At 41.1% G+C, this 21,062-nt stretch overlaps 1 protein-coding gene across 1 annotated transcript; it reads left to right on the top strand.

The window, feature by feature from the left end:
- The first annotated feature begins 3,307 nt into the window (after nt 1-3,307).
- On the top strand, nt 3,308-16,858 carry LOC112979554 (cytochrome P450 2K1-like). The gene is made up of 9 exons (XM_026093849.2): nt 3,308-3,719; nt 5,652-5,814; nt 6,954-7,103; nt 8,591-8,751; nt 10,378-10,551; nt 11,232-11,373; nt 12,640-12,824; nt 13,050-13,191; nt 14,790-16,858. Exons 1-9 carry the CDS (start codon nt 3,534-3,536, stop codon nt 14,975-14,977), a joined length of 1,491 nt encoding a protein of 496 aa, XP_025949634.1. The 5' UTR covers nt 3,308-3,533; the 3' UTR covers nt 14,978-16,858.
- Nucleotides 16,859-21,062: the final 4,204 nt, after the last annotated feature.

Consider the following 21,062-nt stretch of genomic DNA (forward strand, 5'->3'; position numbering starts at 1 on the left):
CCCTTGTCTGAAACAGACAACCAGTGCTATGCTTCCACTGGGAAATGGGTGAACCAGTTCTTCTTGTGTCACCTCGGGGGCGCCCACCATCTTCTTGCTCATGCTCCCCTTCTGCAGTGTTTTATCACAAGAACCCCTGCAGAACTACTCACCACTACTCTAAAACCTGGGACAACTAAACTAAAAGGTGCTCTTTCAGTACAGGCACAGAGTTCTCCTCCATTACAAAGCACTGAAGATGCAAAAAAAATCCTGTCTCATGTCCTCTTGGTGCCAGTGCTGTGAGGTCGGAGACACAGAGGGTGGACTTCATCTCACCTAACTGCAGGCTGCTATAGGTAGACTTCCACAGCTCAGCAAACCACATTGCCCTTCTGCTGCCAGCAAAAGCAAGCATTTACCCTATGGGAAGCAGCTCATGCTACCATGCACCCCTACCATCCTCTTTCTTTGTGCAAGGCTCTTAGCAGCAGCTCCCCATGCAGCTTCCAGACTTTAGTAACACTTCAGACTTGCCACGACCACAGCTGTGCAGCCAGGTGGGCAGTCCAGATTAGTATCTGTCTATAGCATGAGCTTGGGGGGACATTCCCACAGAGACAACCAAGACATGGGGGTTTGGTAATATCTTCTGTAACACAGACCACTCCCACAGGAAAAATGCAGCTTGGCAGGGATTCAAAGGATCAGGTTTCAGGCTGAAAACCAGGTGAAACAGAGTCTCCTGAGACCTTAGAGTAGTTGCCATCTGATGCCAGAGGAATCACAAACTTTGGCCTGAAGCAGGACTGTGAACAAGCTCCCATTGTCTCCTCATCTCAGAATAAGATTGGGGGGCAAAAGTTCCCGAGCAGGGAGGAAACACTCACAGCTTGTTCACCAGTGCCTGTGATAACTCCACCCTGCTCAGCTCACTCACTACTTGTGGGCCTGGCAGCAACTGCTGGAGGAAGCCAGCAGGACTGAGCAGGCAAGGGGAATGGAGCAGAGGGTTGGGCTCCTACTCCCACTGCATTTCAGGAGACATCTCCAGCTCCCCCAGCTTCCTTCCAAAATGCCAGAGAGTCTTGCACAGGTGGGTAGAGGCAGTGCTTGTTCTGAAACACTGCACGGACATAACTTGGTGCCTATCTCTCAGGAAACAACCTAGAATCTCCCTTCCCTTCCCTTCCCTTCCCTTCCCTTCCCTTCCCTTCCCTTCCCTTCCCTTCCCTTCCCTTCCCTTCCCTTCCCTTCCCTTCCCTTCCCTTCCCTTCCCAAGAGTCAGCATCTGACTCATTCCTTGTTAATAGCTGAATTGTGAATATGTGCGGAAGACATGACATGCACTGTGCCCTTTTGCCTTCTCTGGGGAGGTGGGGTAGAAACAGGCCAACGGGCACACAGCTGGACATCAGCCCCGGACTGTTTCCAGGACACCTTCCAAGTAGGCAAAATGGCCTGCCCCTTGCTCCAGAGACCCTGACAACAGCACAGACTATCTGGAACAAGAGCAGGCTCTCTCTAACTCCGCTTCCAAGGTTCCTGCCCAGGGTTCTGCCCTGCTCCTTTTGCTGGAGGGCTCCAGATCCCTGTCCCTCAGGCAGGGGAGGAGAGGGGTGGACACTGACTCTTCTCCTCTGCCTTTGCTCAAATCTTTCTGCAAAGGTCACAACTATAGAAGCATCCTGGATGGAATAAGACAAACAGGTTTTAATCTAAGGTGAATGTAGACCGATAGTTTTGCAGCTTTTGAATTTAATTGATACTAAAAACTTCAGTACAGTCCACCTGGATAACTAGAACTCCAAGCATCATAACAGAGTTACAATACCCACCTCACATGTAGACTCCTACAGGAATTTGTTTTAATCTGGAGCTAATCTCATCCACCATTCATGACCAAAAGGCATCTGATACAGGCTAATGCCATTTTGATCCAAGTTTTTGTATATGAAACCGTCAAATAGATGGGTTTGGAATTATCCTGCTTAACTTTCCGCATGTTCTGGGATGCTGAATTAGATGCTACTCACTCCTGGCTTCATCAGCAGCAGTGGCTCTAAATATTTTGGTAGCCCAGCCCTGCTTCAAAAAATGGTCAGAGTGCCTGTTTCACTGAGTCCAGTTCCTCTCCCATGCTCACAGTCAGGGCTACCACTAAGAAGAGAAATAAGATATGCTTGAAGGTTTGTTTGAAGAATTATTAACTGAATAAACACTAGCCAATACACTGAAGCAGAAGGAAAAGGAAGAATAAGGTTCTGAAAGAGGCTGAAAGTAGGAGTTTTGGAACAAAGAAACTTAATTAGCTTTAAGAATTGGTGTACTGGGTGCATAAGTTATACTATAGTGTGATTGTCCATGATATCTGAGAAAGGACTTGGTGGCTGTGTCTGTATTAGTCAATTAAAGGGAATTAGATCTCTACCATCTATACCAGTAACTTGTCAAAATCGTTCCTGGCATGGATTTTGGCTCTGTGGCCCAGGCACAGTTCAGGGATAATTTCCAAAAGATGGTTTTCATCCAGCCAACCACTTTGGAGGCTAATGGAGTTTGCTAATACATCTGTAATCAAGTTATGCTAGCTAACTTTAAGATCAGAGGCCAAACCCTATCACCTTTTAAAATGATAGGAGAGTCATAGCCACAGACAAATATTAACCCAAGCAAGCTACAGATTTTATAAGGTTTACGTGTATGACTACATCAGTGAAACTTTGCTAAACTGGACTGTTGGACTTTCACCCAGGACAATAAGACATACAAAAATATCTCTGTCACCCAATCACACAAGTCTGTCTCGCATACATTTACCTGGCTGTGTCCTGCTCTGAAGATTCATTAGCAAGCACAAGCAAGAAGATCATTAGCAAGCACAAGTGAGGAGACCAAAGATCATTTTCTATTGTAACTTCTTGATGTCGCAGCAGAGAAAGAGAAGTGATTTTTGATTGCTCTATGGGAACCCTCGAGATATCTGGATGTTTAGGGCTAGTCTAATCCTGCCCCCAGTGAAGTCTTTTAAACCTCCAAAGAATTCAATGGGAGCAAAGTTTTACCAATACTTAGCACTTGGGAAAAAATATCTCTCTATGCACTAATCATTTCAGTATCTGGCATTTTGATTTCACTGCTCAGGGTGCTCAGGGCATTGAGGCTGTGCCTGCACTATTAGGGGAAATATAACTAATCAATGACCTGAACAGCAGACAGAATGCATGACTGTTTACCAAACGTGAGGCTGGTGACCTTTGATTCCCCATGTTCTTGAACTTTCATTCTTGGAAGGCACAAGATACACACTTACTCAGTCACGCAAGCTTGGCTTGCAAACATTCACCTGGTTCTGTACCGTACTGAGCAATCATCAGCAAGCACATGGGAGGAGACCAAACCTGCCACCAACCATGGGAAAAATATACCCTTCACTGGAGAAGAGGTTTATGGACTAGTACAAGCATCTCTCACAGCAAATTTCTGCAAGAAGACAGGGATCTGGATTTTTGTTTCTCTTTGACCTTCTGCAGCAAATACTTGGCTGAATAGAGATGGACTGGAGCAACTGCACTTCCATGGGCTTAGTGCTCATCCTGACTTTTCTATTCATTATGAAAATAGGAGGTTTCTGGAATGGCTACCTGAGGAAGAACTTCCCGCCAGGACCACGAGCATTACCTATCATTGGAAATCTTCATTTGTTTGATCTGAAGAGACCCTACAGGACTTATTTGCAGGTAACCATTATTTTTTTTTGCTGTTCCATCACGGCCCATATCATCAAGCCACACTGTTCCAGATGTCAGAGAGTTTCCCCTACCACAGCCTGGGTGTCACATCCAGAGATGACATAGACCTACAGCAAGAAACAGGAGACTGCTATTTGGGTGGAAAACTTTGAACACAGCAGGATTTGTTGTTTACAGTAACACCTTCTCCCTTCAACTCCCTGCAACTTCATGAGCGTTGGTTTCAGCCCTAAACAACTCTGAAATCAAAACACCTTATTTTTGTGGCATTTTGGTGAAAAGATTCAGTGAAAGGAGGGATTTTTAGAGCAGTGGGATAACCCTTCATGGCCTACATAGCCATAGTTAAAATATCTGGGGTAGCAACTACAACCTTGTGCCTTCACTGAGTTGACAGCCCCTTACATATCACTTTCCTCTAATGAAGAACAAGCTCTCTTTGTTCCCTGAAGCTGAAGAGCACTACATACTCTCAACATGAAGCGCCAAAAGTTGCCATAATATACAGCAAAGATCTAAGCAAACCTGGATAATAAATCTTTCATTTTTCTTCTAGTGCTTTCTTAGCTTATTTTGTGGTAGGTTTTTTTCTGATTTTTGAGTCAGAAGACTTTTATGAAACTGATCCTTTCCTCCTCCTTTTCTCTTTCCTGCTTAGACACTGAAATCCACATATCCTACTTGTTGATGATATTAAAAGGGATATTTGAACTTACACATTCACATGTATGTTACAACCACAGATCAAAGATCACTCAGATACAGTATCTGGAAAATCATCTGTAGTTATCCAAAGCAGGACAATTGGGTTGGCAAAAGCAGACTCCATCTCTTTCCATGCTAAGAGAACCAACATGCCTCTGCTGTAATTCCAGTGGATCCATCCCAATGGAGGAGGTTGGTCCTCTGATATGAGCTTAGCACAGGGTTTAAAACTCACGCATACTCTGTGTCTAAATGCAAATGAAAACCATATACTCATCTGTAACATTGACATTTCAAATGTTGGAGATCCCTGACTGGAGAACACACTTTGAAAAGATCAAATTTTGCCACAGCTACAGGAGTTTGGAATAACAATCTCACCATCAAAGAAGTTACTCTCAATTTGATACATGTCATTGCTGCTATGTCATTTTATACAGTTGGCTGGACTTTCTCAACACAGCTGATGAACATTCTTTATATCACTGGTAAATATCTGCCTTGTGTTTCTCTGTCCAAACACACTAGAAGTTAAGTGCAGGCAGGAAAACTACCTCCTCTTGTTAGGAGACTCAAGAACATCATTGAGCTGTGTGAATACGAATCCGCCTGTGCAAGCTAAACAGCTACCAGCTTATGCCAAACATCATCTCTAGGATCCCCTTTGCAGAAAGATTCATGGTGAATGTAGTCACATATAAATAGTGAGAACGTTCCCAAGGCTATATCCTGGCCCAGAAACGCACTGTTTTTTTATACAAGAATAATAGCCAAGGATTGAATGGTTGAATTAGTCTGAAGTGGAACTGCCTAAACAAAAGAAACATAGTAGCATAGGCATCAGGGTGCAAACATGAGTCATAAAACTGAATTTACATGGTTTCCAGAGGGAAGACAGATCTGTCAGCACAGAGGAGACTATAAGTGGCTCATGGGTACAATCCTTGAATGACTGATGGTTTAAGCTGTTAATACTTCTGCTCCTTTTAGCACATCGAGATTCTACCCCTGGCTGTGCCATTTAGTCATTAGTCATATAATATCTGGCACATTAACATTATTAAAGTAAGTTCTCTTCCTCCATTAAGAATTCCTATTAAGAATTTAACACTGTGGTAACCTAGAGGCAGGACAGGAGGATAAGCAGCACTGAAGGGCTGTGAATTTCTCTGTAGACTGTAAAAGCTGTAAATCACTGTTATCTTCTTCTATCAGCTGTCCAAAACATATGGTCCAGTCTTCAGTGTTCAGATGGGGCAAAGGAAAATAGTAGTGATCTCTGGGTATGAGACAGTGAAGGATGCTCTTGTAAACCAGGCAGATGCATTTGCAGAGAGACCTAAAATCCCAATCTTCGAAGATCTGACCAAAGGAAATGGTGAGTTGATTTTCTTGTTCTTCATTTGACTTATACAAAAAAGGTTTTACTACAGAAGCAGTAGAGGCTAACACATCACTTTGGATCAGAGGTCATATTAGGCAGTGGAAATAGGGGGTAATTTCACTGACTTCAACAGATCTATTCAAATTTGAAGCTGTTGACAATGACAACAAAAACAACTGTAACTATCTGTATGCAAAAAAATCAATGTCTACCTAGTTATTCCCACTGCAAAAAGGCTAATGGAGACAGTGCCACACTTTCGGGATTTAGAACAGGGACACACATGACAGGGGAAGCAAGTCTAACTCTCATGGTGTAGTTCTGGGCTTCTGTTGTTTGGAGTTTAGCATAAAACCTCCTTTTTCTGAATTCATGTGACTATTATACTACTCATTTCAAATGGTGAGTAGTATTTTTGAAATCTACATGTGACAGTAGGATGGAACACGTACAGAATTGGGGATTTATGTTAATGAGGGAAACACTGTATACTGGCCTGGGTTTCCAAATGAAAATTTGACACCCAAACTTCATTCTCATTTTGCACCTGAATTTCCTATTTACATCTCCTAAGCCTCTCTGACAAATTCAGGAATAATTCAGCAGACATTTTCATAATTTCTTCTATCATTTAGTCACATTACTGCATGTAAGCTTTCTTCATGCCTTATTTTTTCTTTTGAAAAAATATAACTAAAGTAGTTTTACGGTGTGTAGCAATTCCAATGCAAAATTGATTGGTTTTAAGGTCCAACTTAAATTGCGAAGACATTTGTGCCTAGTCAGGTATTTACTGCAGTCATCAGTGACATTGGCTATAAGTTCGATTCCAGTTTCCAAAGTATAATGCCTAGCAGTTTGAATTTGAATTTCCAATGTTCCTATTCTTTTAGTGGCAGCTGTCTTTCAAGAGTCATTAAGATTTAATTAAACACCTTTTAAATAGCTTACTGTCTTTATTTTTGTGCAGCAAAAAGCTCATGCATACTTAAGGGAAGTTTTTGTGGGTATTTTTCTCAGCCAAATGGAATTTAACCTGTTTTAAAAGTGATTGATATTAAATATCTACATTATATATCTACAAATTAGTTATTTAAATTCTTCTGCTGCCTTGAAATCTTCTCTGGCTTCAGGGGTTGTATTTGCTCATGGTGAAAACTGGAAAGTCATGAGAAGATTTACTCTCACAACCTTACGAGACTTTGGAATGGGAAAGAGGGCCATTGAGGACCGCATTGTGGAGGAATATGGGTATCTGGCAGACACCATTGGGTCACAAGAAGGTGGGTAGATGATTCATTCTTCAGATCTCTAAGTTTTGTTCAAACAACCAGAGGCTTGCCCATCGCCTTCTCAAACTCTGGCCTTTAAAAGAAGTGCTGTTCTTCAGGCTGTATCAGTCCCGCTGAATTTGGCTCCTATCAGTTGCTTGACACAAATATGAAAGGTTTCTTCTGAAGTTCTAGCAGATGTCACTTGGCTGAGCTCTGTGTAGATTCATAGTCTTTTGCCCCAAAGGGTTCCCGATATAAATTAGGATCTAATTTAGGGAGGAATAACCCCATGTACCAGTACAGGTTGGGGGCTGACCTGCTGGAAATCAGCTCTGTGGAGAAGGACCTGGGAGTCCTGGTGGACAAGATAACCTTGTGCCAGCAATGTGCCCTTGTGGCCAAGAAGGCCAATGGTATTCTGGGGTGTATTAGGAAGGGTGCTGCCTGCAAGTCGAGGGAGGTGATCCTCCCCCTCTACTCAGCCTTGGTGAGGCCACATCTGGAGTACTGTACCCAATTCTGGGCTCCCCAGTACAAGAGAGACATGAAACTACTGGAGAGACTCCAGCGTAGGGCTACGAAGATGATTAGGGACTGAAGCATCTCCCCTATGAGGAAACGTTGAGAGAGTTGGGCCTATGTCACCTTGGGAAGAGAAGGCTGAGAGGGGATCTTATCAGTGCATACAAATATCTAAAGCGAGGGTGTCAAGAGGATGGGGCCAGACTATTTTCAGTGGTGCCCAGTGACAGGACGAGAGGCAATGGGCGCAAACTGGAACACAGGAAGTTCCATCTGAATATGAAGAAAAACTTCTTTACTGTGAGGATAACAGAGCACTGGAACAGGTTGCCCAGAGAGGTTGCAGAGTCTCCTTCTCTGTAGATATTCAAAACTGGCCCTGTGCAACATGCTCTAGGTGACCCTGCTTGAGCAGGGGGGTTGGACTAGATGATCTCCATAGGTCTCTTCCAACCTCAACCATTCTGTGATGCTGTGATTCTGTGAAAGGAAGCTCTTTTACATCTCATTGGAAATCATTTTCATGGGCCTGATCAAATGGCTCAGAATCTTTGGTGTCACTAGACCACAAAGCAAAGACAGAGTCTATGGTGACAGGTTTTCTAAGCTTGCCCAAGAGAGACTCTCTGGTGGGATTCACATTCAGATTCACACTTACATTTCAGTGTTTTGGTGCCTGTTCAAAGAGGTCTGCAGATGACACAGGTGCCTCAGCTCCCATTTCAATCAAAGGAAATCTAGAGTGGGATTCAAGTGCATAAAATCAGAGATCTAGTGCTGTTTCAGACTGCCAAGGAATCCAACAGGTCTGCTCGTGTCTGGCAATCTTTGTGTCTTGGCATCATTCTCTAAAAGAAAATAACAATAATCATAAAAACAATCAATAATAACAGAACAATAAGTAGCAATAATCTAGTATTAAATTTACACAGCCTCTTTACACAATGTAATATGTTCTTTTCTTTGTTGTATAGGAAAGCCCTTTGATCCTAGTAAAATCATTAATGCAGCAGTTGCTAATATAATTGTGTCAATATTACTTGGAAAACGATTTGACTACAAAGACTCCAGATTTATAAGACTACTAAATTTGACCAATGAAAGTGTGAGGCTTGCTGGGAACCCTTTTGTTACGGTAATGTTGAATATTTTTATGCTGTAATTGCACTGGATGCAGTATGAACATACTAACAGTACACCCTTATTCTGGCAGTCAATCATTTCTGATAACCATAAAAATCTGAGATACTGAGAGATAATACTTAGCTTTATCAATACTTGGGGCAAAACAAAGCTTGAGAGACAATCTGGGAATCTTCAAGCAAACAATCAAAGCACCTCATCTCTTAAAAAAAGACCTAGGCCATATTTTGATGAGTGCTAAATCTACACTGAAAAAATCAGACTATTCTCACCTCCTCCCTGCTCTAAGCTATTTGCTCCCTTGGTGTGACTGATATGGATGTAGAAAATAATCCATTTCAGGGACCATGAAATGAGTGCCAGGACAGAAGTTGTTTTCTACCCTGGGCCTCTGTGGACTAGGCTGAATGAAGGCTGGAATAATTATTGTGGAGGCAGCAGGAACTTCTGCCTTGGAGCACAAAGCTAGTTACACATCAGGGAAGAGGCATGAGGGTCCTTAAAGACAGTGGTGGGGAGATGGCTACTTTTGCCAGAGCTTTTACTCCTTCCTTGGCCCAATCTCAAGGACCATGAGCAAAAAGGACAGTCAGGACCATGCTACCTGAATTACTTCTGCAGCAGCAGCCTTCTCCCCAGACAGTCTCTTTCCTGAGAAATCAGAGACGAAGCAATATAGTGCACTCTCTCAGAACATGGTGCAGGAAGAAGCTGCAAAGCATGTGGTCTACCTATATGACGAACTCTGGCACTGAATATATTTTCCCATCCTTTTAGTACACAGAAATGTCTCAATGAGTAACATGCTCTGATATCCCTATGCAATGCTGTAGCACACTAGCTCCACTTCTGTTGCTTCGTTCTTTGAAAAACAAAAAATATAGCAGAATAGCTGGCCAAAATAATAAAATAAGACAACATTTCAGCTAGCAGGTTTTATAGGTTCTTTTTGTAAAAAAAATTGAAGTTTCAGTTTTTTTAACCATTTCCAGTCAGCTGCATAGATCCCTTGGATAATCTGAGTAGTTCTAATTTATTCACAAAAGGACAAGGGTTTTACATACCACCATTCATACTGTTACAATAGTAGCAAAATAAGGCGTTTTACTCTCATTTTTTCCTCATATGTTGAAATTGTGCTCAGTATATGTTTGTGTGGTGACAGAGTCTAAAATGCATATGAAATAACTATGGTGGCCTTTGCATCTTTGCTACTACTTGCTGCTTTTCAAAGATGGTAGATTTGGTCCATGAGGAGGGAGAATTTGTCAGGAACATAAGCGTAGCTACACAGGTCTGTCCAAAGATCCCTCTGTCCCACCATCAAGTCTCCCTGGCAGCCAATTGCAGCTGTCTGAGCTAGACACTTGTGCTGTTTTTGAAAAGCAAGTCTCTTAGCTCCCAGTAATTTGTGTCTGAGAGGTTCCTGGTATTCAACAGGCCTTGATGGTTTTTCTACCATGAACTTGTCCAGTCATTTTTTTTGTGTTCTATATATTAAAGTTATGTCTTTGTCCTTTTTATCTGCAAAATGGTCACAATAGTATTCATTTGCTTCTGTAAAGTGCTTTCAGACTTTTGGCTGGTAAATTCTATGTAATGTCTTTTGCTCTTGTAGATGTACAACATCTTCCCATGCCTTGGATTCCTCCTAAGGGCTCAGAAGACTCTTCTTCAAAACAGAGATGAATTACATACTTATATAAAAGTTACTTTTATAGAACATCTCAAAACTCTGGATAAAAATGATCAGAGAAGTTTTATTGATGCTTTCCTTGTCAAACAGCAGGAGGTAACTGAATCTTTTTCTCATTACTTCAAACTCGCATGGTTATATGAAGACATTTACAATTCTCTTTCAGTCCTTATAATTACACCTATATTTCTTTGGGAGTCTATCTTTTAAAAAATGTATGTCTTACAAACTAGTAGGGTTGAATGGGTATTTTACCTGTCTAGAACAAAACAGTTATGCAGGCTTGTATAAGAGATTGTGTCTTTGCAGTTCCAAAGCCTTTCACTCAGCATTTAAACAAAAAAAAGTTTTCTCTCTCAGCTTTTCTCTGGACTATATTGTTATATTTATTGAGGCTTTATCTTCTTATCTATTCTCTATCTTGTCCTAGTGCTTATGGCTCTTTCACAAACATAAGCCATTACAGAACAAAAGCAGTACCTGGGCCTTACTGGTATCTTTATTTGGAGGCTAGCACATACTTTGGTTACCTTTTTCATGCAGAAGCCTAACTATTTTTGCAGCTGGTCCAAATATGCACAGAGACCATGCAAAACAAAATCACTATCAACAGACTTCTCAAGGCCCAAGCTCAAAGCTCTTCCATCTCTTTCGCACTCTTTTAAAAATATAAGATGTATTTCTTAGTAAAATATTTAGCTAGCTAGCCAAACTTCATTTTCCCACAAAAAGTCTTTAATATTTCATCCTTTTATCTCATCCACTTCTTCTTTCAGGAGAAATCCACTACCAATAGGTATTTCCATAATGGCAATTTGCTAAGCTTGGTGAGCAATTTGTTTACCGCTGGTGTTGAGACAATTTCCACCACACTAAACTGGAGCTTTCTGCTGATGCTGAAGTACCCTGAAATTCAGAGTAAGTTGTCTTGTGACATATGCTGTTACACTCAGGGCTTTAGGAACTGGTCAGAGACCTTGAGGGTCAGTGTATCAGTCAATACACTGAGCTAAACAATCCAAAAATTCATGCTGATAATTATCAAGGGATTGCTGTGCCCTATGGTTCAGAGCCAGTGAGGGTCATACTAGTTAGACAACTGGTAGATTATATACCAAGTTCACATGGGCCAGACTCTGCTCTCAGCAAAACCTCAGTAAAAAAAATGGAGCTGTCCTGTGCTAAGCAATGAAATTGTTCAAGGTTTCCTTCAGAACTGAGATCTTCATAAACCAAAGACCTGAGAAGATTTAAAATAGATGGTGCTGAGGGTTTTGAATGTCTGAGAAGATTTAGAGATTTGCTCTTTGCGTAATAGCTGCATTCCAGTCCATGTTACAGGGTTGTTAGGAAGCAAGTTGGGTTTTTTGAGACGCCTCTTGGTCAGAGCAAGAAACATTAGGCTGAAGAAAGGGAGAAAATTGAAAATCATTTCTTATTCACTGGACTACAAAAAAATAAAAAGGATCCTGGATAACCTTGGCCAAAATATGGTCCAGAATGGACCACAGCAAAGAAATATTTATTCTTTTTCTTTGGATTGGGATATTACTTACACTGTCTTGTACCAGGAAATGGTAATTTAGAATTGCTGGCTAAATCTGCAAAATTTTAGGTATAAAGACATTAGGTTTAATTTCCATGAACCTGAAACTGAGAGGGGCTGCAGAGATTCACACACAAATGACAGTTCTGCTATCTATTCGGGCCCACAGAAGCTTATAGAACATGCAAGCAGGAGACCTGTACTGTGTCTGAGTTTCAAAAAGGGGCATTCCACTACATCTGCAAAAATGATTTGAAGTTACTGCCTTCCACCTGCCAGAAGACAAATAAAAACACAAGATCCAGAACCGAGTATGATATTTCAAAAAAGAAATTTCATTATTACTGTTGTTGTTATTTTACTGCAAGAATATATACTTTTATATCAATAAGTAGGATTGGCAAGGGAAAACATTGATCACCAAAGAGTCTTCTGAAATTGCCCATTGAGCTTTCTTTTTGGTAAAGAAATAATCAGACATTGTAACACTGTCCACATCCCATTATTTCTGAAAGGAAAAACAGATTTTGAGAGGATTCATTATTTTCCCTTGAGGTTTTTAATACTTTGCATCAGTAAAGCACAGTATGTCTCAGGACAGATAAGTCTGTGTCTCTTACAGTGGATTTTCTCCTCAGGAAAAGTCCAAAAAGAGATAGACAGAGTGATAGGGTCAAACCCCCCACGAATTGGGCATCGAACTCAAATGCCATACACAGATGCTGTTATCCATGAAGTTCAGCGATTCGCTAACATCCTGCCATTGGACTTGCCTCATGAGACTGCTGCAGACGTCACTCTCAAAGGCTATTTCATTCCCAAGGTGAGATACTTACAGCATTGCTTTTCTTATCATTTGTCCTTTTTCAAACCTGTTAATGTGATTTATGAGACCACGATAAATATGAACTCTCTTGTGAAGTCACAGAGCAGCAGTCAGAGTAATTTTGTTGTCCAGGAGAATTTCTTTAGGTTAAGATCTTATCACCATCACAGTCACCACAGAACATATTTTTGCACAGAATAACTCTACTGTCTAATTTTACAGGGAACCTACATCATCCCCTTGCTGACCTCTGTCCTGCAAGACAAATCGCAGTGGGAGAAACCAGAGATGTTCTATCCTGAACATTTTCTTGACTCCCAGGGAAAGTTCGTAAAGAAAGATGCTTTCATGCCTTTTTCAGCAGGTACCTTCTCTTTTTTTATTGCCACTGGAAGTACAGATCTTAGACAAGATTAATTCATATGAGTGGTTCTTTGTTATTGAAACCTGGCCTCCTCACATTTTCTTTTACATGGGACCATTTCATATTCCAGATTTCACAAAATTTCTCAGGACACACTTCTGCTCAGGTCGAGTACTCACAAATGTCTACTCATTCCTTCAACCTCCAGATGTTCTTAGTTTCTCAGCTAGCATGTCTAAACGTCTTGAATAACTACATCTGAGATCAAGTCCTCATATCCTGTGCCTATGCAAAGGGATTGCCTTAAATAAATACCCAAGTTCCCTGTAAAATCAAAGAAGAGGATACATGGATACATCATAGCCCAAAGCATGGGTCCTGTGATGACTGCTACTTCTCTGGTATTCTTTCTGCTTTTCAAGCTCTGTCACTGTTCAATTAAGTTCTTGTACATCAGTCTCTGGTTAATTTTATATCATACCCACAATACTCTGTTTTTTCTAGACCTTATTTGTGTATTTTTAATTCTGTATGGCATCTGAATATGGCCTTTTCTTGTGATATCCACCACCCAACACACAGTAAAATCCATTCTTTCATTAAGGAAACTTTTGATATTCCAGACTTATAGGACTTCTTTTATAGACTGAAGTCTGCAACACATCTTCCACTCTTGTCAGCTTCAGATTGGCTTCAAGCCACTCCTTTTATTAACCAAAGAACAGAGACACAGTACACAGCTTCCTATTTCTAACAGCACCTTGTGATTGCACCATCTTCAGGCTCAAATTCTCCCTACCTTGTCCTAGCCAAAAGCACATCCAGGAAGTGTCAGGTCTGGGCATTCCCTGAGGGCTTAGTTCACAGCATAGCCATGCAGTCACTCCTCATTTTCCACTTTCTGTCACACGAGGGAGCTAAAATCAAGTTTTAGTTCATGCCTTTGTTAATTCAGACCTTGCATCATTGTGCCATGATTAAGGAAGTTTATAAAAACTGCTGAATATGACCAGGACTGAGAAAAACATACATCCACTCTGCATTTGAAGACAAGCTTATACTAGGGGCTCCACAGACTACCTCCACCACTTTCCCCCTCTATTGCTCCCTAGCCAGCATTGGTGAATTTGCAAGGTCTGTTCAGACAAAATTTAATTGAAACAAATTTCCTGTGACTAAGCCTTCCAAAATTGGTGTGGGAGCCAAAAAGAAAACTGACCCTGAGTAAAGTCAAAATCTGAAAATGAAGAAAAATACAAATTTTTTGAAAACCAGAAGTAAGAAATTCAGAAGGCATTTCCATACATTTCTCCCAAAATATAAGCATATAGTCAGCTCATTTAGACAAAGCAAAAGAAAAAGAAAACACTTGGTGGCCTCATTATGATACTTGTATCCTCCATTCTCTGTTTTACTGGTCAATGATATTTTAAGAGCTATCTTGTTCTTTATGCATACTTGGGATATAACATTCTAAGTGTTACAGATTCCTGCTGTTCTTCATCAAAATTACAGCTGCTCAGAAGTTTTTATTCCCTTCCACCACAGAAGAAGTAGCTGCTGTGATGCTCTTATGGCTGTTCCGCATTTTGTTCTAGGGCGGAGGATCTGCGCTGGTGAGAATCTTGCCAAAATGGAACTCTTCCTCTTCTTCACAAGTCTCCTGCAGCGGTTCACCTTCCACCTTCCCCCTGGAATTTCTTCTTCAGACCTGGACCTCACCCCTGCTGTTGGGTTTAACATTGTCCCAAAACCCTATAAAATCTGCGCTGTAGCTCGTTCTTAGAGTTGTAATCTGCATCTGTTTCAAAAATTTTCAAATGACATTTTCATGATTTCTGCATTCTTAATTCTTTGGCCAAAATCATTCACTACGTTACATCTTAATGAACATTTCCAGTACCTCTAAAACAACGTGGCATTTTTTTTTTTAATTTTTTATTTACTAGGGGGAGACGCTTCCTGTGAACAAAATAATAAAGACCCTCAGCTTTCACCTTCTTACTTTAATTTTCACTTAATAATGTGTATTTGTTGAAAGCATATTCCCCAGGAAGGCTCCTAAGTCCAGATTTACAATTACATTTATGGACCATGAAGCTGTGCCTACCTTGCACTATCCTCGTCAAGAATAAGCACCTCAAAGCCTCTGTGGTGGATGCAGGAAATTCAGAGCTTCAGTTCCCCAGGACAGAAGAGCTGTTTGGTCTGGGCAGTCAGATGGGTTTGGATCTGCACATATGACATTCCCTGATACTTCTACTTCTTTGTGGTAGCTCCCACAGCTTTGCATCTCTGATTTTTCCCAAATTCAGACAAAAGGGCATCTCTAACAAGAATAACTAACTGTTGGAAAAATGTATGCAAGAGTGATGGATTCTCTGTTTCTTGAAACTCTTCCTGTACCTCCTAAGGCCAGCTGGCATGGTCCATCATGTTCACACTACTGAACTCCTTTAACCCTTAAAATAGGGTAACTGCATCCCAACTGCCTCATGAGAACAGTCCCTGGGCCATGCTAGACTCCAGACCATGACCAGGAACTCCTTGGGACAACAAGCAAGTCTGCTGGGCCAAATTTGTACCAAAGACCATTCACCTTTCCATAGCAGGGACAATCAGGCTCCAGTGCTTGGCCAAGTGTCCTGGCCCTGAAAGTGTTGGCTGACATTCTCAGAAACAGTAGTGATTATCTTGGAAACACTAAAGGTGACAGAGGTAAAGGAAACAGAAGGCAGTGTGAAGGAGTTAAAGTTCTTAGTACTGTCAGTATCTTCATAGAGGAAAGGAAAAACTTTTCTTTATATCTACTGGGAACAGGACAGGAAGCAAAAAGCTGGAGTAAGAGATTCAAATTAGACAGACACACCATGTTATCATAATGAGGCATATTACAGAAGCACTGAACAGACACCTGAAGAAGATTGAGAATCTGTGCCTTTAACAGAGAAGAGCCTTATCCCTAGTCTCAAGTATACATTCTTAATGAACTAGCTGGATTTTCGACCTTATGCTCTTCTGTTAACAGGCACTACTTCTAAGAGTAGAAGGAGGAGAGTAACACATTTCCATGAGACTTTCTTCTCATAAACACATTTCAGAAGTCAAGCAAACAGAAGCTACAAAGCTCACATTAGTGTTTCAGTAAGCTCCCCTACCTTTACTTTACAATGGGGGTTTTTGATTGCAAAGTCAACAGTCTTCTCTGAACTGACCATGAACTACCTAGGTGACCTGAAATTCTGCCTTTCTTATGGCAGGATCATGTATCATACGACCACTTCAGGCTCTTTGTTGAGGCATCACGATTTGTCAGATGTTTATTTTCACTCTTCAGATCAAATACTCACTAGCTGTACATACCTGAAAATTATTTCTTCTCTCTATAAATAAAACAACTACGTAGGTTTGGTAAAAATGGTTTAACTGGTTGAATAAGACAGAATATAGAGGTAGAAACTTTGTCCCAACAAAGACAATGGCAGAACTTATCTGGACTTGCAAAAGACAAGGATTATACTCTTGATATGTTCAGAAACTGTGAAATATGCACTATCGTGACCTGCAGTTCTCACTTTTCTGTGACCGTGTAGACCGTCTTAGGCCACTAGCTCTCTCTTGTCAGGAATGCATGCTTTGCTCAAAAAATATACGAAATTTTTAAAAATTTGGGAAGTAGAATCATACCATGGTTTTCTGAAACTGTATCTGCCAGCCCTGCATGAGGGATTCAGACACATACTGTGTTTCAAATGGCACAGCACATACAACTGAGAGCAGCTTCAACTTTGCACTGGTTTGTGCATTCATATATTTAAAGGCAATATGAAACTTTAAAAGCTAAAATAAAAATGGAATATTTGCATATTAGCAAAGTGAAATGTCTCAATCCACCTTTTTTCCTCCTTTTAGAGAATGCTGGAATTTCTAGTCCAGGATCTGCTGATATTTAAAAATCCTTTGTGCAAAAGCACTTTTGCCTCCAACTCTGCTCCAGGCATAGATTTAGCAAGTGGAGAGGCCTTCCATTAGTGCCATCCTGTGAGGCATATACACTGCAGGTCATGTCACCCTGGAATTAGCATGTGGATGCATTGAGCACAACCTTCTCCCAGATCTGCAGGCATCCAGCCCTGTAGCAACTCTGGCCCTTCTGAAGATCTATGTATGTAAGCTATTTACCTTTACCAATGCTCCTGAGATATTGTTAGTTAACCAGTTACAGTGCACTGCTAGTAGTGCCAAAACAGATGCAAGGAAGAAAAGCAGCATGTATAAGCAAGTCAGCCAGCGGGGTAACATGTGAAGATTTTTACCTATGTGAAGCCAGAGCTCATATTCTTTGAATTTTTAGCAGCTTGACAGCTGTTGCTCAGAGCTTCCCTGGCAGTTATTTGGCCAGCAACATGCCACTGTTATGTTTCTAGCCCAGGCTGCCTGAATCAAAGGAGATCTGAGTGATAGGGTTGGCATAACTTGAGCCAGTTGCTTAGGAGAGGCAAACCTTGGAGGAAGAGCCAATAGTCTTTGGGGTATTAAGTAATCTACATTTTCTTGGATCTGCGTAGACAGCACTTTTTTCTCTCTTGCTTTCTATGATACACCTCCAGGGCATATGTTTTCTGTATTAAACCTCCACAGAAATGGAGTCCAATTACCTTAGATTTCATACAGGACTAAAAACACCATTTCTGTCAGTACCAGGAGAAATAAGGAGATACAGATAATATAATGGGTAACCCCACATTTCCTTTCCAGTGTCCTCAGAGTCATTCTGTAGGCTGGGTTCTCTAAGATCCTTCTCCTGAAATTCATAGTTCATTTTCTCAAGTACAAAGTCCAACCTTGTCTCTCCAACAGGCTAACCCCTCAAACCTTCTTTCCCCTCCCCTTTCTCTCCCCTCCTCTCCTTTTCTCTATTTCCCAGAAGACTTCAGGAACCTTCACAGCTTTACACAGTCCCTTCCAACACCTGGAGTCTTTGTTCTACTTTTGGCTCTGTTCCACCTTTCTGTTCTCCTTCCTTGCCAACCAGGTTTGCAAAAGCTGGTTCTCCTTCAGGCTTTAATTAATCTCCTTTTCAAAAAAGAAATAGGACTTCTTTTATTCCAGACCTGACTCCTCTGAGGTGCTGTGAACATGGCCCCTTCAGTAGGTTCAGTAGGCAAACAAAAGCTTAAACCTAAACATTAACGGCTGTCCCTTAGTATTTAATGACTGAATCTTAACTCAGGTCTCTGAGGAACCTTACCAGCAGCGCTGGGAACATGTTTACACAGAGATATCCCCCAAATACTAGATGTATATAGCAAATTCACCACAATACAGCAACTGTAAACACAGATATTCCATTCACAGTCACATTTTGCTTTTAGTTACACCCATTCAAATTCTGCTGAATTTGAAAAAGCAAAATTATGGTGCAAAACTGGAACACAAATAGATTCATAGGACCACAGGATAATTCAGGTTGGAAGGGACTGCAGGAGGTCTCTAGGCTAACCTCCTGCTCAAAACAGGGTCAGCTGTGAGGTCAGTCCAGGCTGTTCAATGCTTTAGCCAGTCTGATTTTGGATTCAGATGAATCCAAAAACACTTTTGACATAGGCGTAACAGAAAGCACAATACCTCCCAAGGTCAAAGCTCACTGACAGAGTGGTACAGTAACTCTCCCACTGTCCTCTTTCCCAGTGGAGGTGTGATTTGGGCTGAGATCCAGGCTTTTTAGATGACATTGCATGGCATGATGCTTTCTGGTGTACTTTATAATAAGTAAAAGGCACCAGTGCAGTGCGGTGGAAGCAGTTTCCACAGTAGTGACACATTGCTCACAAGGCAAATTATCACAAGGAAACTGCTGCCACATCACTGCTTTGCTTGTCTCTGGGGATAGATGGGTAAATAGGCACACTATAACTGGAGGCTATAACATGAAATTTAACAAATCTAACAAATACTGACTAAATAATAAAGTCTAGTTATTTTTAAAGTGCAAAAGAGAACCAGAGAGGACTGGACCAGACGCTCTGTGAAATATGAGGCCTCCCATTTGAAACTATCTTCTGTGAGGTACTGGAGGAAGTGGTCTAGATCAGGACATAAACATATCTTTAGAAAAGGGTAGCCCTCCAAAGGTAGCTGAACTAATTTATACAATATCAGGAACCTAGAGAAATCGTAAAAGTTACAAATGTCCTCTGGAATTTGGTTTGGAAATTTATCTAGAAATAAAGTCAGATTCTGAAGCACTGGCATTAAGTCCTTGTTCCCATCTCATCCAAGCGACTTCAGTACCTTCAAGAGCAATGCTTTGCAGTCAATGAGCTCTGAGGTATCCACTGTGTAGATTACTGCATGACAGGATACACACAGGCAAAAGCTTTTCTTCCCAGCAGACTTAAGACCAACTGGATTCACAAAACTTTTCACCATAACTGTTTCTTCCCTGAGTCTTGGAATAGTAACTGGACAGGAAAACAAATAATTTCTATGTGCCAACAGATCTGCCTGAGATTGCTTTTCGCCTCAACTATGCTTTCTGCACCATAATTATGATCCATTATCCATGTTGTATTACCCACTGCCGTGACTCTTCAGATTAGAAAGGAGAAGACAATCTGCTGAAAATTTGAAAAATGCTGCAAAAACAGTCAGAGCTCTAAGAACATATCAGAGATGAGACGTTGAGTTTGAAGAGCTTATGTTATCTAGCAGAAAACTACAAAAGGACTTCTCACTGTATAAACATCCAGAGAGAAAAGGTCCCTTGCAAAACATGTACTTTACTCCAGTTGACAAAGGCCTGGAGATTCACTGGATAATTTAGACTAATGCAATTGTAAATAAAATGTAATTTCTTAATACAGACTTACACCTTTGAGAGTTTTCCATTGCTGATCGATTCATGAGCGTGCAAAGTCAACATCACTTATGAGATTTCGGGTCTGACTCGTAGTTAAAGTTGCACAGTGCCGTTTCCCATTAAGGAGGAATGACCTGACATCATTCTTCAGCTCCAAGATACTAAGCTTGCCAGTGCTCTCTTGCAGAAATAGGAGAAAGGATTCTCTCCACCTTAAGAAAAGCACAGTGAAGCTCTTCACATACAGTCGTACAAGGAGGAGGTGAGATTATTGTAATGGCCTAGACATTTCTTACTATAAAGCTTGAAAAGCTTTTGATGTACATGCCTCAGATGTATGCTAAAATTCTGCCTTGGTGCACTCAAACAGAAATTCACCTAATGAGCAATGCAGAAGATGGAGTTCTTGCTACAGTTTTGTAATTATTATTTTTCATCTAAATTTAAACTACTCGAACTATACATGAAAATAGACCTGTCAGGGCAGTTTGACATCATTCTAGCAAATCCTGTCTATAGCAAATCTCCTATTATAACAAACTCAAGAAGTAGAATCAATTTTTTTCAATGCCAATTATTCTGAAACAGGGTCAACCTAGACCTTGGTGCATTCGCAGCTACTTATCAGTGTCTTCACTATTCTGCCTGAGCAAGCTGTAATATAAAACTCATTTATCTGAGCCCCAAGGAGATTTCTCATACTCAAGCAAGCTGGTGGTCTCTGACTTACTCCACTGTATCATATAGCAAGGGAAAAATCACAGCACTAGGCTGGTTTTTTTGGGAATACATCTTTCATCTGAGCCCCTAATCCCAGATCTGAGCGACCACCTACATCTGGACCCAGGGGAGCGCAGATGTAGTGGAAGGGCAATACCAAAGCTGGGCTGCAAAAACACATCTAATCTCAGGGGAGAATGAGGCAGGTGAGTGTTGTCTGAATCTCACACCCATGTGTGGAAATTAATATGCCTGTGAAAAGCAGGAAGAAAATGAGCATTTCTTTTGG

The sequence above is a fragment of the Dromaius novaehollandiae genome, chromosome 3 (genome assembly GCF_036370855.1).
Source record: "Dromaius novaehollandiae isolate bDroNov1 chromosome 3, bDroNov1.hap1, whole genome shotgun sequence".
Lineage (NCBI taxonomy): Eukaryota > Metazoa > Chordata > Aves > Casuariiformes > Dromaiidae > Dromaius > Dromaius novaehollandiae.

Coding starts and splice junctions, on each gene's coding strand:
- LOC112979554 (XM_026093849.2), top strand. CDS start 3,534: ATGGACTGGAGCAACTGCACTTCCATGGGCTTAGTGCTCATCCTGACT. Junction 3,720..5,651: donor CCTACAGGACTTATTTGCAG/GTAACCATTATT, acceptor TTCTTCTATCAG/CTGTCCAAAACATATGGTCC. Junction 8,752..10,377: donor CTGGGAACCCTTTTGTTACG/GTAATGTTGAAT, acceptor TTGCTCTTGTAG/ATGTACAACATCTTCCCATG.